We start from the raw sequence: 15,916 nt of genomic DNA on the forward strand, positions 1-15,916 counted from the left end.
TGAAAACAAAGTGCAGGTTGAGGTGACCAACTAAGACATTTCGGGTAACCGAGATGGTGGAGCTGGATAAACCATTCTGGGAACAAACCACAGAAGTATAAAATGAGCAGCTTTTGCCTTCCTTCTGGTTGCAGAAGGTAACAGGCAGGTAGGAGGACGAGGGAAAGGCGTCATTTGCACGTGCTAGAAACATGGCCTTGCAATTTTTAAGGATGCTGCAGCATGTACCAAGGCTGTGCCAGGACCGTGCGTTGCAGGAGGCATTTGGATCCCAGCGATAACCCGGTCCCTGGGGCCAGCAGCGCACAGAGACTCAGGGAAGAGAGATCTGGTTTTATCAGGTGGTCTCTCAGGATCCTGCTGCTCCCAGGGAGGTTTGCATTAAGGCACGCATAAACAATATTGATTTTGGAAGTTAGATTACATTTAGCTACAACTTAACGAGGGAAGGAGTAAAAATACCATCCTTGGCTCTCACTCCAGTGTAAATCCATCGGTCTCTGGATTACTCCTGCCTCAGGCCCCAATTCAGATACGTGCCTGGGTGTTGCCTCGCTTAGAGAACAACCAGAGGGAGATGCTGGTGCCAGTGGGGTCAATGGTGACCCTACTGAAACCCAGGAGGCCAGAAGTCACCTAGATTAGAACACTAATCCCAGGTGACTCCTGATCCCTCTGAGATATCCACCTGGAAGCTGCCATTTGGAATTGCTGTGTTCTGCAAACGCTACTTGTACAAACTGCGTATGTGTCTTCCCCCTTCACTTATACCTATTTTCATTGGAATAAAAAGTGATACGCTTGAGAAAGGTGCTCCTTTATCCCAGCTGTTGCTTGTTTTACTTTTGGACACATACTTCAGCAAAGCACTTCAGCATCTAGCAGTTGAAAATCTGTTTATTGAGAGGTCTGCATGAATCTCAATGAATATTCATAACTGGGGACTTAAACAGAAGTGCTAACAAGCAAATATATTTTGCAACCTTATGAAGGTCAGATGGGCACAGGGCAAGGTTTCCTTGACCTTCATGTGCGGGTGGGTGTTTGTTTTCAGTAGTGCAGCAGAAGAGCTAACATTTGTAATACTTTAATGAATCAAAAGGTTGGCCAAGAAAGGAGTATTTAAAGTTGAATAGGGAGTTTTAATTTGAAGAATTGTCTGTCGAGATATTAAAAATGTCAGTCAATCCCTCAGGCTTAGTGACTGGATTTGAAATGTGTAAAAAAAATAACGGCTTTGGAGAGTGTCACTTCTGTCTTTTGCTTTCTGGGAATGGCTGGTTGGGAGGACAGATTTTCATCTGAATTTGTCAGTCTTTGTCAAAGCATGACATGTTTTGATGAAATGTGTTCAGAGATGCTGTCAGCTTGCCTGGCTCCTCAGAAATCCACCGCCAAGCTGCTGGGGAAACCCGTGTCTCCCCAAGAGCAGTGCATAGGCTTTGGAAAAAGAGCGAGTGGAGCTTTTGAAGGCAGAGCTCAAGCCTGAGGAAAACCTTCCTGAGATGAGGAGAGGATCCCGTGGGGCACTGGGGGAGATGGTCTGCAGGAGCCGTGGAGGAGACCTGTGAGGAGTAGAGCAGCTCCCAGAAGAAAAGCCCTGGGCCAGAAAAAGAGCTGCCAGATTTACACCGAACTACTTCACGCGGGCCACGCTGAGGAGATAATGCCTCAGAGTCCAACAGGGCTGACCCAGGGGCTGGATTCTCCCTGGGGGTGGGAAGCAGACCCTGCGTGTGCTCTTGGCTGCAACTGCCGCTGTGCTTCCTCCTCTGACCCCGGCGGGGAACAGGCATTTGTTATGAAACCGCATCCCCCAGACGGTTGTTTGTTGGAAAGGTCATTTGGCTGTCTTATCTGAAAATTGATGCATTGAAAGCTTTCCTAAATTTGCTCATTAAATATGATGCATTGCAACATTATTAATGAAAATGCTGGCAGACAGGTTTCTTTCTGGAACATCTATTTTCCAGCAACGGTGGTCCCAGTCCTGACCCAGGGGTAGTGGGAGTAGAGGCAGGGAAGGTCTGGCCCCTGTTCAAAACCAGAACCCAAAATGACGTCTTTTCAGACCGACCTTCTTTGTAAATTCTTACAGTACATGCTGGGACCCTGTGACTGCTGGTGGTGCTGTGACAAAGCTCCCTTCATGGCTCAGGTCAGGTCCATAGATCCCTCCAGGGGCAGGGCGGACGTAGTAGGATTAAGATGGAGGTGAGACAGAACCACGGATGAGAAGAACAGAAGACAAGGCCAAAGGTGCAGGAGACATACTGGAGCTGGGGAAGGTGTGGGTGTCTCTGGGAAGGGGGAGGACTGGGTCTGACCCGAGGAAAGGCAAAACAAGTGCAGTTGAGAAGAACTCTCCTGTCCCTAGAAGAAAGACCTCAGCTCCCTGCAGGATATTACGGCTCCTGCCAAGAACCACAGGCACAGGTTTAGTGACGTGAAGACCCCTCCAGCCCACGCATGGTCCCTGGCAGTGCTGCCCTTCTTCTTCAGCGACATTTAGCCGCCGCACAGCATGCGGCTGTGTGCGTGCATCAGGCACGACTGGTGTTTCAGATACCACCGTCCTCCCAAGAGCAGCATCGTGTTTGAGGCCGACTTCCCAGCTCTCCGCACCCGCTGCCCTCGCAGACGCGGCGGCCGAGCGAAACGGCAGCGTCACGAGCGGTGCCCGCGTCCCCTCTCCCCCCCGCCCGCCTCTCGCAGCCATTTGTCAAAGCAGCGTGAGAGTCCGAAGCAGCGCTGAAATGCTTTGCGCTGAGATTTTCAATTAGGGAACACAAAAGCCTGTTTAATAAACTCTTAGAGGCTTGTTAGCTGAGACATAATTAAGATTAATGTTGGCTTGGGACCAGAGGAAGCAGGGCTGAAAGTGAATCAAAGCGGGGCAGACAGTTTCCACCATTAGGATAATGCAAAAATGAGTTTCCGTCCTGCCATAGTGGATGGTATCAGGTGCATTGCTGTGCTGGAGGGAACCCTGCTTATATTCCCTTATTCTGTTAGAAGGCAAACATTAAAAGGGGCAAAAAGTGGTTTTCTTCTTATTATTCCCCAAAATGTGCTTACAGCCCTTGCACAGGCAGCTGTTTCCACAACAACTTTGCACACTCAGTGCTCAGGCAATACCAGGACTGGAACAAAGCTCCGCACTTCGGGCTGTTTGGCCAATCGATTCCCGATGCTTCCCCGAGGCCATGATGCCGGTAGGAGGGATGGCAAAATTAGGAACCCCGGCACACAAGCACGGCTCCTGCCTGTTTTGGCAGGCAGGGCTCCACCCCATCACCCCTGCCTCGGACCGCAGCTTGGGGGGGGCAGCCCCACACAAGGGTCGGACAGACGGAGCCAGCGTCCGTGCCCACACAAGGGCACCGGGCAGCACGACTTCTGCATTCCCTGCTTCGATCTCAGTTCTTCCAGCCTGTTTTTCCGGTGTCCTATTCCCTCCAGATAAAACTTTTCTCGGTTAATTCCAAATATGATCGAATTCTACGGAGGAAGGAGAGAAATAATCTTTGTTCTGCTAACGCAATGCCAGGTTTTAATTCTTTCCCATACATCTTCATTTATTAAAGTTTGCTTTCTGAGGCAGAAGATGTTCCTGGCTGAATTCATATATCAATCCAGGATAAGCGGGTGGTAAAATCCACAAGCCGTTGCACACCGGTGCCAGTGAAAGAGCCCTGTCGCTCCCTCTAAGCCGGGTTTTCAGGCGTCGTTCAGGCGTTTTCAGCCACGCACAGCGCTCTCCACGTGCCTCCCATGGATGCTGAGCCGTCTGTGGTTTCACTGCTGGGTATATGCACCAAACCAACCAGCCCAAAACTCAGGGGTTTGCAAATTCAGTTCCCACTTGTGAGCATCTAAAGCCACGTAACACCACCTTCAGCAGCCCAGCGCTCACTCTGGCAGCGCCGGTGGGGAAGGATTTGCCTTCCCTGCCCCGAATCTGGTGCCCAGATGCTGCAAACGCCCTGTCCTGCCGGAGGTCAGAGAAAGGCATCAGAGAAAACGGGAGGGACAGGTTGTTTGGGGGATTTCTAGGTGAGACCGATGCAGGTGAGGATAGCACAGCTTGGGGGGGGATGCTGGAGTATGGGGGACACATCCCAAAATGACAACTGAGTTGCACCCCGTGAGACAAATCCCGAAGTCTGCAAATACCCTCATGAGGAGGTGGGAATCCTTAAAATGTTGGGTCCCACACCACTGCCCCAACTCTCACAAATCTCTGGGGAAAATAGCCCCCTCGCTATTGAGTTGAGGCAGAGGGCTTTAGCCATTCTTCTTTTGTTACCTAGAATCTCAAGCGATGCCTCATCATAAACTATGCACACACAGAGTGAGCTGACGGAAGGTTGCTTATGTTAATCACAAGCTGGAGACAGAGGAAAGAGCTGAAAACCTGAAATGCGTACAAGCCGCAGGAGTCCTCAGAACTGCCTGTCTCGCTGCCATCCCCCACCCCTCATCCCACACTCTCTCATTTCCATCTTTTTCAGGTAAAGACCAAATGCTTTTTTAGGTTGGCTAAGTGCACGAATCCAGCAGCACCGCTCTGCGCTCCTGGGTCCTCGGCTTCTTCCGTCACCTGCTGCTTGGCCCCGCTCCGTGTTTGTGCAGCCCCTCACACGAAAGAGCACTATTCTCGGTGCGCAGGCACTACAGCAACGAGCACACTCAGTACTGGCTGGCTTTTCACTAATATTAGTGAAAAATAATGCAGTAGATCTGTAGTTACACCGATATTATCAGAAATGTAAGATTGCGGTCCCGGGGCAGCCAGGCTGGAGTTACATGGCTGTACTTGCATGACGGCTAACTTGGGCTTTCGGTAGGGCGGTGCAATGATGCTAGAGCAGTCTGCACCTCTGTCTTTTCCTGTTACACCCCCTCCTGGGTGCACTCGTGTTGTCTCTGTGCGCGGCAGTCTCATGGCATGGCCCCATCTGCGTTTACCCTACCTGTTCAGGATGGATTTGGCACCCAAGTTAGTGCCAGACCGAGAGTCCTCCCTGTCACAAACCAAAAACCTTTGCTAAAATTCCTGTGATTGACTCCTCTTCACTGGCCTAATTCTCCTTTCTTGAAAGTCCAAGATAGTCTTCCTGCTGGTCTTGACTTGCATGGACATAGCCTGAGGACAGAGCTTAATTCACCATGCACTGACTACACCAGCTTTGATCGTTCAGCCAAACTCTACTGCATGATCAAATGGGAGAGAAAACAAGAAAATATTCAGAAATGGGTTAAAAAAACCCAAAGCAAAACAGGTGGGGAAGAGAATGGCTATCCATCACCATTACTGTGTGATGCAAGAGCTGTGATAGCACTGATTTATCAATTGCTAAACGCGGAGAGTAAGACAGACAAAGAAAAACTGTGCAAAGCCTGAGCCCATTTGAGCCCAGGCGAGTGTTCCAGTAAGAAGTCTTTGTTAACTTGTCCGATTTGGACTGAAGTGGGTTACGGAGGGCTCGCCTGAGCTGCTACAGCAGCAGGGAGCTGCTGCACCCCTGCCAGCCAGAGACAGGCAGGGGAGGTGCGACCAAGGCCAACGACCAAGGCCAACTTTTTGGCAGCTGTAGGTGGCCCAAGTGGCTGTTGAGCTGAGGTCCCAGTGGGACAGCCCTGTCCTTCTGCTGTTGCATGTGGCAGATGTGTTAAGTGCAGGCAGGCACTTCACATGCCGGTGCTTTGCGAACCGGAGAAGGCAAATCAGCCAGGCTCCTGGGAGCAATCTCCCCGGAGTTGGCAAATACAGCGTTAGCATCTCTGTGGGACCTCTTCCATGAGGTTTTCAGGATAGATGATGGATTTCATGATTAATAATATGCCCCTTCTCATCACCCTTCAGAGCATAAATCTTGCTCGCAGTGGAGCGAAAGGCTGAAGATAACGGCTGCATATAAATGCTTTTGGGGCATTTCAGTCCTGTGGCTCAGCTTGAAATGGTTAACGGTAGCCAAAGAGAAGAAATATGTTCTCTTCTGTTCTGTCATTGAAGGGGGAAAGAAAAATTAATAATCCATTTCTGTTCCTAACTAGGCAGCCTTTGGAAGCCTGCTTTAGCAGGTAGTCCTGAAGCCCAGCTTTGAGCTTACCTGACTGCCCCAGGTTGAATTTTTACAGTCATCTCCCATGCCTGAGCTTCTAGGAGGGATCCTGATGCCCATCACCCACTGCAGGAAATGGCTGGGTTGGGTCAAAGTCCTCTTTAGTTTTCAACTGGCGAGAAACCAGATCATGGGGAGAAAAGGGAAAGGTGTAAAGCCAGGCTGAACTGGATTGCAGCTGGATCTGAAAGCACTTCTTCCTTGGTTTCAACAGTTGAAAATATCTGCAAAATCCTTTTTTTCATCCCAGAACAGCCTTCCTCCTTCATCCATCATTGCAAATATGGCCCTGCTCATTGCTGCCATCCCTTTAATTTTGCAAACCCATTTTTTCCTCTTCAAGTTATGCATAATTGCATTGATTAGAAGCATCAGCTGGAGATGGACCTCCAAGTCCCAGTTTTCTTGCACCCCTCAACCAAGCTTTCTTCTCTTAATTGTTTCCTTAATGGTTCAATTCATTAAAGGGATGACCCAATTGCAGGTAGCACTTACTCACTGTCACCATTCTGCCAAATGAAAAGAGACAGTCGTTGATCATGTCTGGTACCTTTGGCCTTCACCGAAACACCCGAAAAGCAAAGAGGTCACGGTGGCAGGGAAAGGTCTGCATGAAGGAGGCATCGCAGCCCCCTCTCCCCAACAGCCCGCCCCAGAAACCAGGTGCCTACGATGTCCCTGGTGTTAGTTAAAAGGCTTCAGCTTTCCTATGCGAGTTGTTTGATACTTGCGGCTTTTGGACATCTAAAGAGTCATTATCCGCTGTCAGCTTCTATTTTGCTGATTGTCACCTCACGCCGCAATTGGGAACGATTTGCAGCTTTTGTAACTCACTGAAAGGCACCAAAGCAAGGCTGGGGCCAAGCTGATCCCTGCTTCTCTTCCTCCCCAGCACACTCCTGATCCCTTGAAGGTAAGCGGGACTGTGCCACATAAAGAAAACACCATCTTCCTGCACCGGGGCTGCAGTGCAAGGTCAATCTTGCTTCTCGGTGAGTGCATGCCAGCAACTCCTGCTGTTTGCAGCCACCAGTGAAGTTGCCGTGAGCCCTGCCTTGAGGTCTAGCCAGAGCAATATTCACCCTTTCAGCTTAGACCCTTTTTTCTCCCTCTGTTTTACACCCTTAAGGAGAGAAAGCTCATCAGGCAGCCAGCAACACTCCGGATGCTGGGGTACAAACCACCACGTATCTTGTTTTGCAATATCGCATCTGCTCTAGCTCAGTGCACAAAAATCTGGGCTTACAGCACCAGCAATTCCAGAGTCGGCCCAATAGCAACAGCCATGTTACACCGAGCAAGATGGTGTGGACACTCTTCTTGCAAATCAAGACTTTTCCAAAGCAGGGGACTGGGTTGCATCCACAGAAATGACCTACCACCTTTTCCACCCACTGTACAGCAAAACACACTAACAGCAGGAGGGACAATGTTTGCTGGAGACCAGAGGAGCTGATGATGGTCGTTAAACCCGGTCACGCTTTGCTTCCAGTGACACCCCAAGGGCCGTTGGCTTGAGCAGAGTGACTCGGGATTGTCCCAAGGGCAGGAGAAAGCACAGTTTGACTCGGTTGCTTTGGCCTCCTGTGAGAAGGAACAGCCCTGTATTTTTCAGGTATGCCTGGGTTGAGAGGAAGTTGAGTCAGTCCAGCTGAAAACCTGCCGTGTGCTCTGCTCCATTTGTGTACCCAGAGACTCTGCTCTAATGCAAATCAGGAGCATGCCTAATTTTTTAATGTATATAAAGAGAATTTGGCAAAAACAGTTCCCTGCCTTTTTTATGGTATTTTAGCGACAGAAACTACGTATTTCTCATAGATCACGCTGCCACTTTATAATTCTTTCTGTGTTTTCACAGCACAGTCAGTCATTTATTTGCCAGTCATTAGCAACCGGCAGAGAATAAAATCAGTCAATACTATTTAGATAAGGCATGGTTGGTTGTAAAGTGCTGGGAGAATCCTTCCACTGGCTGTGCTTTGAAATTAGTCATCAGTACAACCCGGCAGATGCAGGTTGGTAACTCACCCACCGCAGGTCTCTGGCACTATGGCTCTGGTGGGGAGAGTTATCTTCCTCCAACAGACGGGATGGTAGCAAATCTCCAAACAGGCTGCCGAAGAATAAACCCTGCATTGACACTGGATGCAAAACCTCTTATAAAAGCCAAAAGTGCCCGGCTGTACCAGCGATTTGCAGGCAGGAGGGAAAGGAAGGATTCATTTTGCTTTTTAATTTTAATTCAGAAAGGTGTAAGGGTTTTGAGGAGGTCTGAATGCAATGCCTCAACACGGGAAGCACAGCGGCAGCCCGCTCACGTAGGTCTGCTGGCAGGGCAGGAAATATGCCCATGGCTCAGAGATAGGGAGGGAAATTGCGGACGAGGCTGAGTGCGATCGAACGTGGACCACGACAGATAAGACAGAGCATATATCAAGGGCAAGTCTGGCTACAGAAGGACTAAGACAGGCTACAGCAGCCCGGGTTTCATTCCTGTTTCAGCATTCAGGGTGTCAAAGACCCTACTTCATGCTGTATGCTGAAATGCTCCTTCATGTGCTTCAGAGAGGTGATTTCCCAAGGCTTTACCCAGATTGCATTCCTCCTCTTCTGTCACTGTGTACAAATTACCTGCATTTGCTCTGTGAGGTAAGAATATTATTTCTAGCCCACACCGCACACGCATATATAAGCCCTAAGCTCTGGCAAAAGTTATCATCTGACTCATGTACCATTTGCCTAGTCGATATTGTGGCTGTTGAGTGTGGCACATGGCTGCTACCTGTGACACTGAGTACTTACCCAGGTTTCATGGGGCTATTGCTTAGCATGGCTTCGTGTCATCATCCTGGCCATGCCACTGATGGACGGTGTGTTAATGTGCTGGATGGTCCATCAAGGCTCGGTTCCTGTGATCTGTTCAATCCTCCTTGCCCCAAGAGAGCCACACTGAAACCCAATCTTCTTTTAAAGTGGTCCCTCTTGGAGAGGGTAATGACAAGCAGGCTCACAGCGGGCAGAGCAAGCTGCAAATATTTTGGAGATGCATTGTCGACGAGAGCCACCTGACTGCCCATCAAGCACAGCTTGTACCAGCAAAACCCCCGCCTGAATAAAGGAAAGGAGACTTACATCAGAGACACCAAATCAATGCACCTGAACTTATCCTTTTCATAAAAAGTGACTATTCCTGCAAGACTTTGACAAAACTGGCGTAAACTCATGTTTACGTACATAGCTCTGCCATGTAGGACAGGTACGAGAAAGGAAGCACTGGGTTAGTTTTACAGGCAGAAAGTTTTGGAGATCACAGCCTGCCTGGCATCAAGCAAGGTTGTAACGTTAAAATTAGGAACTATACCAAGATCTGTGGAGTCCTAAGTTGACACCATAAGCACAAGCCCGTCTTTTCTTCACAGAGAGTGCATGACAGAACAGTCATCCCTTCCTCATTAGTTCCCTTGTTTTTATGGGAATATATCGCGTTAAATTAAATGTATTTGCAAAACAAGAATTCCTTCTGAAATGCACATTTATTCATTCACTGGAGCGTGACCATTACTGTCTGCTTAGTAAATAAAATTAGTTCTGATTCTTTTTAAATTGGAAAACAAATCAGTCATTAGCCTAATGGAAAGCTTGTTTCAGTCTCATGGTAAATGCTGCACACATTTCTAAAGTGTTTCCTTTATTTTTCTTATGGCAAATTTATAGAAGCCAAGTCCTGCTCCCCTGCTAGAAGTCAAGAGAGGAATCGGGAAGAAATTCAGACACTTCTGAGTTTTAGTACATTCTGGTGCCATTCTTTCCTGCAAGGAGTTAATCTTCAGTGCTTTATCAAGAGCAGTTTCCTTCGAAATCAAGGCAAAGAGGATCCCTGGCTTGATCAGCAGACAGATCGTGCTTTTCTGCATCCTTTGCGTCTTTCTGATCACCACTTGTGGTCAGCGCATCAAATGCGCAAATGAAAAAAAATGAGCGATTAGCAAGGTATAACCCTTCATCATGGACTGCAGATTTGATTTTGCACTGAAATCAGCACTGATTTGCTCCACTTCTCTTCAGTCTTGATGTAGGAGTAAGCTCCAGGGCTAGCCTGGACATGTCAGCGGAGCAGCCCCAATGTCCCGGGGGGTGAAGCCTCTGCGTCCCCAAGGGGACAGAGCTGCCACCCAGGAGATGCGCTGGGGGCTGAGATAGCGGCCCGGTGAGGTGGGCTTGGGCAGGCTTTTCACAGCAAGCGAGAGGCCTGAGAGTTACCGTCATAGCAACAGCCAGATTACTTGAAAAAAAGGCTTTTAGGACCCAGAAAATATGCAAACAATTTTTGGGTTTGGCTCATTTGATGCATAAATTGTATACTTTGCCCAGAATGTTTTATCAAAGTGAAGGCAATGCCTGTAGCATAAGCCTGAAGACCATGGTAGATGATTAGTGCATGGTAACTCTACACAATACGTGCTGACCAGACTTTGAGTCAGAGAGAAGAACAGAGAAATTTCGCTGGGTTCACAAAGAACTTATAGTTTTCACTAAAACTCTTCCTCAGTGGTAATGATGCTTTTGTTAGCACAATATTAATGTTTATAAAGAGTCTTAGCATGAAATGCTGTTGGCTTTTCTTTCCAGCATGTTATAAAATCATCATGGAAAGAAAAACAGAATATCCCTAATGCATCAGATCATTGTTACACCGGTGTCTCCTGATACTGCACCAGATTAACTTGACAGAGCAATAAAACTCTGGTTCTTCATTTATCACACCTCTTTATCTCTCTCCCATGCTCAGAGAGGTTTGAAATGAATATTACCTTTTTCCCTGAAGAGAAAATAAGAAGTTACCCAGAATTCATCGATATTTCAACTCTGCCAATTTTTACTCGTGTTGGTCTTGTGAGTATTCTTCACTTCTTCTGTATTCTTACTTAATCCACTGAGGAGGATTTTTATTTTCTTTGGTTTTGGAGTTTATTCTCCCACCTGCTTCTCACGGTGTTGCTTAACCTCTAGGTGCATGACTTATTGTAGCAACATGGTTTTATTTTTGTGTTAAAGTAACACTCACAGTTCCTGTGGTTCTGATACACCTTAGTCTCAAAGATGTCTAAAAGGGGTGTCGGTTCCTGGGATGAAATGTCTGGAGAGACATTTTGGGTTTGTTGTCTACCCTCTGTCCTCAAACCACCTCTCTGACTCTGCAGGTGGTTTTGGCTGACTCCAAATTCCCCCAGGAGCCAGTACCCAACTCACAGCCTCTCTGTGCTGTACGCCGGTCCCTGCCCGCCTCCAAGCTTTTTTTAAAATAGGAACGGCTAAGTATGAGATTGTTGCTCCTTGTATGTTTTAATTCTGTTGGTGGTGCTGCCAGTCCCAAGCGTATCAAAGGTTTCCGTTAGACTGCTGGTTTGAGGCTGTTGGGTGCACTTGTTACTAGTTTATCAGGAATCCGTCAAAATCTGCAAGAGAAATTATTTCTCTTAAAAATGATGACTGAGATACCCAAACAGCCCTTTTCTCAGGCAGCCTTAGGAAAATACTAATGGGGATTTGCAGTGATGTCAGCCCTCCCCTCCGGTCCCCGATGCATTGCTATCTCTAGGACTGCCAGCTCTGATTTTTGTGGAGCTCCAAGCACGTTGGTAGGAGACAGTAATTACAAGTTTTTTATTCAGTCCTGCCTTTCAGCCCTGAATCCTGTATGGCGGAAGTCATAGAATCACAGAATCATTAGGGTTGGAAAGGACCTTCAGGATCATCAAGTCCAACCATCAACCCAACACCACCAAGCCCACTAAACCATGTCCAAAAGTGCCACGTCTACATGTTTTTTGAACACCTCCAGTGATGGTGACTCCACCACCTCCCTGGGCAGCCTGTGCCAATGCCTGACCACTCTCTCAGTAAAGACATTTTTCCTAATATCCAATCTAAACCTCCCCTGGTGCAACCTGAGGCCATTTCCTCTCATCCTGTCGCTGGTTACTTGGGAGAAGAGACCAACCCCCACCTCACCACAACCCCCTTTCAGGTAGCTGTAGAGAGCGATGAGGGCTCCCCTCAGCCTCCTCTTCTCCAGACTGAACACCCCCAGTTCCCTCAGCCGCTCCCCATCAGACTCGTGCTCCAGACCCCGCCCCAGCTCCGTTGTCCTTCTCTGGACACGCTCCAGCACCTCAACGTCCTTCTTGTCGTGAGGGGCCCAACGCTGAACACAGGATTCGAGGTGCGGCCTCACCAGTGCCCAGTCCAGGGGCACGATCCCTGCCCGGCTCCTGCTGGGACTCAGTACCATTCTTCCCAGTTTTGCAGATACAGAAACTGATGTACAAGGGGTGAAGTGACTTAGGCAGAGTCTCACAGCCTCAGGGACAGATTCCTAAACCTCGCTTTGGCTTTTCAGCTGTTCCCTGATCATAAGTGTGTCTTGTTACTTCCATAACAAATACTAGCATAGCATATAGGTAGCAAAAGCAATCAGCCTTGCTCACCTTTGCTGTTACTGTGAACACCCCTCTGGTTTCTTCGTTCTGCTAATATTCCCTTTGCTTAAGAGCTCAGCTGATCCGGAGGATCAGGCCGGTGATGGGCAGTGGCATAGATGTACTCAGCAACACACTGACTCCAGTTCTGCATCCCTGCACTTCTGCAGAGCAAGCTACCCGTGCTGCACACACGGGGCACCCTCCCTCTGTGAGAGCATTAATTATTACTGCTGCTTGCAAAATGATCTGTGAACTAAAATGGGATTTTCTAATTCTGTCACTGGAGAAGAACTTCTGGCTAATCAACTGGAGGCAGATGAAGTTGGCACAGATGACATAAAGGCATGCACTAATTACTCCATGTGTCTCAAGAACTGATAAGAGAGTTGATTTATGCCTGGAACAGCCTGATAATTCCAGAAATAATAGATATTGCATGACTTAATTAATCAATGTAAACCTGGTTGTGCTGTGATTTTGAATTAACTGCCGTGGTATAGTGCAGGTGTATGGAAGGTGGGCTCCAGCCTGCTACTGCAAGAAGCCTAAATGTACCTACTAATGGCCCAAACCAAGGACCAGGCTCTGGATACATCCTGCAATTTCCTCTCATTGTATCTGGTGAGTTCTTGTGCTCTGGGAATGTGAGTGTGGCCATGTATGATGGCACAAAAAGGAAAATGGTGCATATATACATAATGACATCCTGGGAGGATGGACAGGTTTTACTCTCTTTACACCATCACAGGAACTTGTTTTCATTCCTCCACTGTGGTTGTTGAAGTGAAGACAGATGTATGAGCTGGTTGGGATCTACCCATGGTAGGCCAGAATATATATCACTGAACTGAAACACATGCTTTTCTCAACTAAGACAGTCATCAATTAGATATGCTTTAGGTATGATCACACATCCAAAAAGGACTTGCCTGCTAGAGTCCGAAAGCATCTACGATGATTTAAGCTTCAAAGACTCAGCTGTGTCTTTTTGGTGCAGTGCCTGACGCTGTGTGGCGAAGCCATGAAATGGATAGTCAGAAGGGGATTGAACTGGTTTTAATTTCTGAAAATACAGTTTATATTCATGTCCATACTTACATTCAGAACCAATAGATATACACAACAGCTTTCCAGGACTTCACAATCATCATCACTTACATAATAATAAAGTGGTTACATTACATTTTAGATGCAGTTTGGTTTAGAATGTGAAAGTATTATGAATACGCTGAATCCTTTCAACAATGTTTTCCCAGTCTTGTTTTTATTCCTTCTTATTGTGTTTGAAAGATTCCTGAATACTATGAATCTCTTCTATGGGTTAATGACAGTAAAACAACATAAATGGACTACACAGCACTCTAGAACCATGGCTTATAGACAATTTCAAGATCAGTGCTGTGGCCTTTTTTGAATGAAAATTCCTCTTAAGAAATAGTGTTTAAGAGATCCCCTTGAAGACTTCCAAAGATATAATCTGAGCTGTTTTCTACTTTGAGCTCATCCCAACAGTGCAAAGCAGCCATAAACCCAGCTTAACAAGATAGTTAAAACAGGTTTAGTGTTGTTTTGCATCAGTAGAGCAGTACAAAGCCGGCAGTGTGTACCAGTAAATCAGTTCTCTAGAGTACAGAAAGTGGTAACACACGTCTGACTTAGCTAAAACACGGTAAGAGCTTCACACAGCCCAGTATAGCCCATAACACTTTTAGCTGGGAAAGGGAGGGGAGTGAATAAAAGTCTATGTACATTTATTTGAGCTTGTGGGTCTCTAGATTTTAGCTTTGCTAGGAATTAATCTCTCCTTTAAGTCCCCAAGTTCTCCAGGTCTACAAGTGCTTTACCGTACCAAACCATGCCCTTAGACCTTGCTAGTCTGCATATGTCCATTGAATTCAATATTCCTCTGGGTTAACATTGATTCCTGTAAGCGGCTGCTGTTCTCTTGCCTGTGTTCAATGGGATCACCATCCTCTACACCATTGCCCTTTCGGAGGCAAAGGACTTTCTGAAAACTCTGCTTGAAGTTGTCAGAAAGAAATCCATAAAGAATGGGATTGGCACAGCTGTTTGCATAGGACAGGACCACCACAAAGAAGTACACCCCTACCAACACAGGGTCTTCTGGCAGTATAAATATCAAATTTACAATGTTCATCATGTAAAATGGGAGCCAGCAAAACACAAAGACCACCACAATGATCACCACCATCCTGGTCACCTTCCTCTCTGATCTCCTGCGCCTCGTAGACCCAACTCGGATCCCCGAGGATTTGACTTTAATCACAATCAGCAAGTAGCAGAGACAGATCACCAACAAAGGACCAAAAAAGCCAAGGACTGATGTGTAAATGATGAACGCTGCTGACCAGATGTTGACGGGTTCTGGCCAGTTCATGTTGCAGGTGTGAAAGTCTTCCTGCACATCCGAAAAGATGATGACTGGAAGCACCACCAAGAATGAGAATGTCCAGACAGTCACACTGATGAGCTTGGCCACCCTGGGACGTCTCCACTTGGTTGATTTAATGGGATGAACTACTGCCAGGTAGCGGTCCATGCTCATCACAGTCAAACAAAAAATACTAGTGAATTGGTTAATACCATCTACAGTCATAACCAGCCTGCACAAAAAGGAGCCAAAAGGCCAATAGGAGATGGCGTTCTGGGTGGCCAGGAAGGGCAGGCCCAGCATGAAGAGTACGTCAGCAACAGCTAAATTCAAGATGTATATGTTGGTGACAGTTTTCATCTTGGCATAGCGCAAAACCACGTAAATGACCAACGTGTTGCCGCTGAGTCCGACTGCACATACAAGGAGGTAACAGATGGGAATCAGGACTTTGTGGATGTATTTGAATGAGGGCTGCTCTGAGAGCGTCCCATTCTCTGTCACGTTTGTCAGCAGTGAGAAATTCACATCGCTGGAACTAGCTTCTGGGCTAAATGTGTTGGAAAAGTATAAAGGATCCATAACTTTTACTCCTCAGTTTTTCTTTTAAGGCTAAGAGAGATTAAACTTCATGGGCATCTTGTTCCTAGAAAGAAAAAAAAAAGGAAGAAAAAGAGAAAGAGTGAATTCAAAGTAGACTAAGGTTTAGACATGATATCATTTTCTATCAATAGTCAGAATTTGCATTTAAATTATGCAGTTAGCACATGTGATGAGAACAAGGCCTGAACAAAGGAATTGCACAATGAGAGAGCCCAAGTGCTCATCCAGTAGATGGTGGTACCTGCCTAATTTTCACAAGCTCCATTCAGTGGGGTCAGGGCTCTATGTAGCTGTGAAGGTGGGAGGCTGCA

The 15,916-nt window shown here is 47.2% G+C and overlaps 1 protein-coding gene across 1 annotated transcript; it reads right to left on the reverse strand.

Annotated features, from left to right (window-relative positions):
• Positions 1-14,471: 14,471 nt before the first annotated feature.
• SSTR5 (somatostatin receptor 5) lies at positions 14,472-15,584 on the reverse strand. Its single transcript, XM_010283455.1, has one exon. It carries the CDS (start codon positions 15,582-15,584, stop codon positions 14,472-14,474), a length of 1,113 nt encoding a protein of 370 aa, XP_010281757.1.
• Positions 15,585-15,916: the final 332 nt, after the last annotated feature.

Source organism: Phaethon lepturus, unplaced genomic scaffold, assembly GCF_000687285.1.
Source record: "Phaethon lepturus isolate BGI_N335 unplaced genomic scaffold, ASM68728v1 scaffold37713, whole genome shotgun sequence".
NCBI classification, from domain to species: domain Eukaryota; kingdom Metazoa; phylum Chordata; class Aves; order Phaethontiformes; family Phaethontidae; genus Phaethon; species Phaethon lepturus.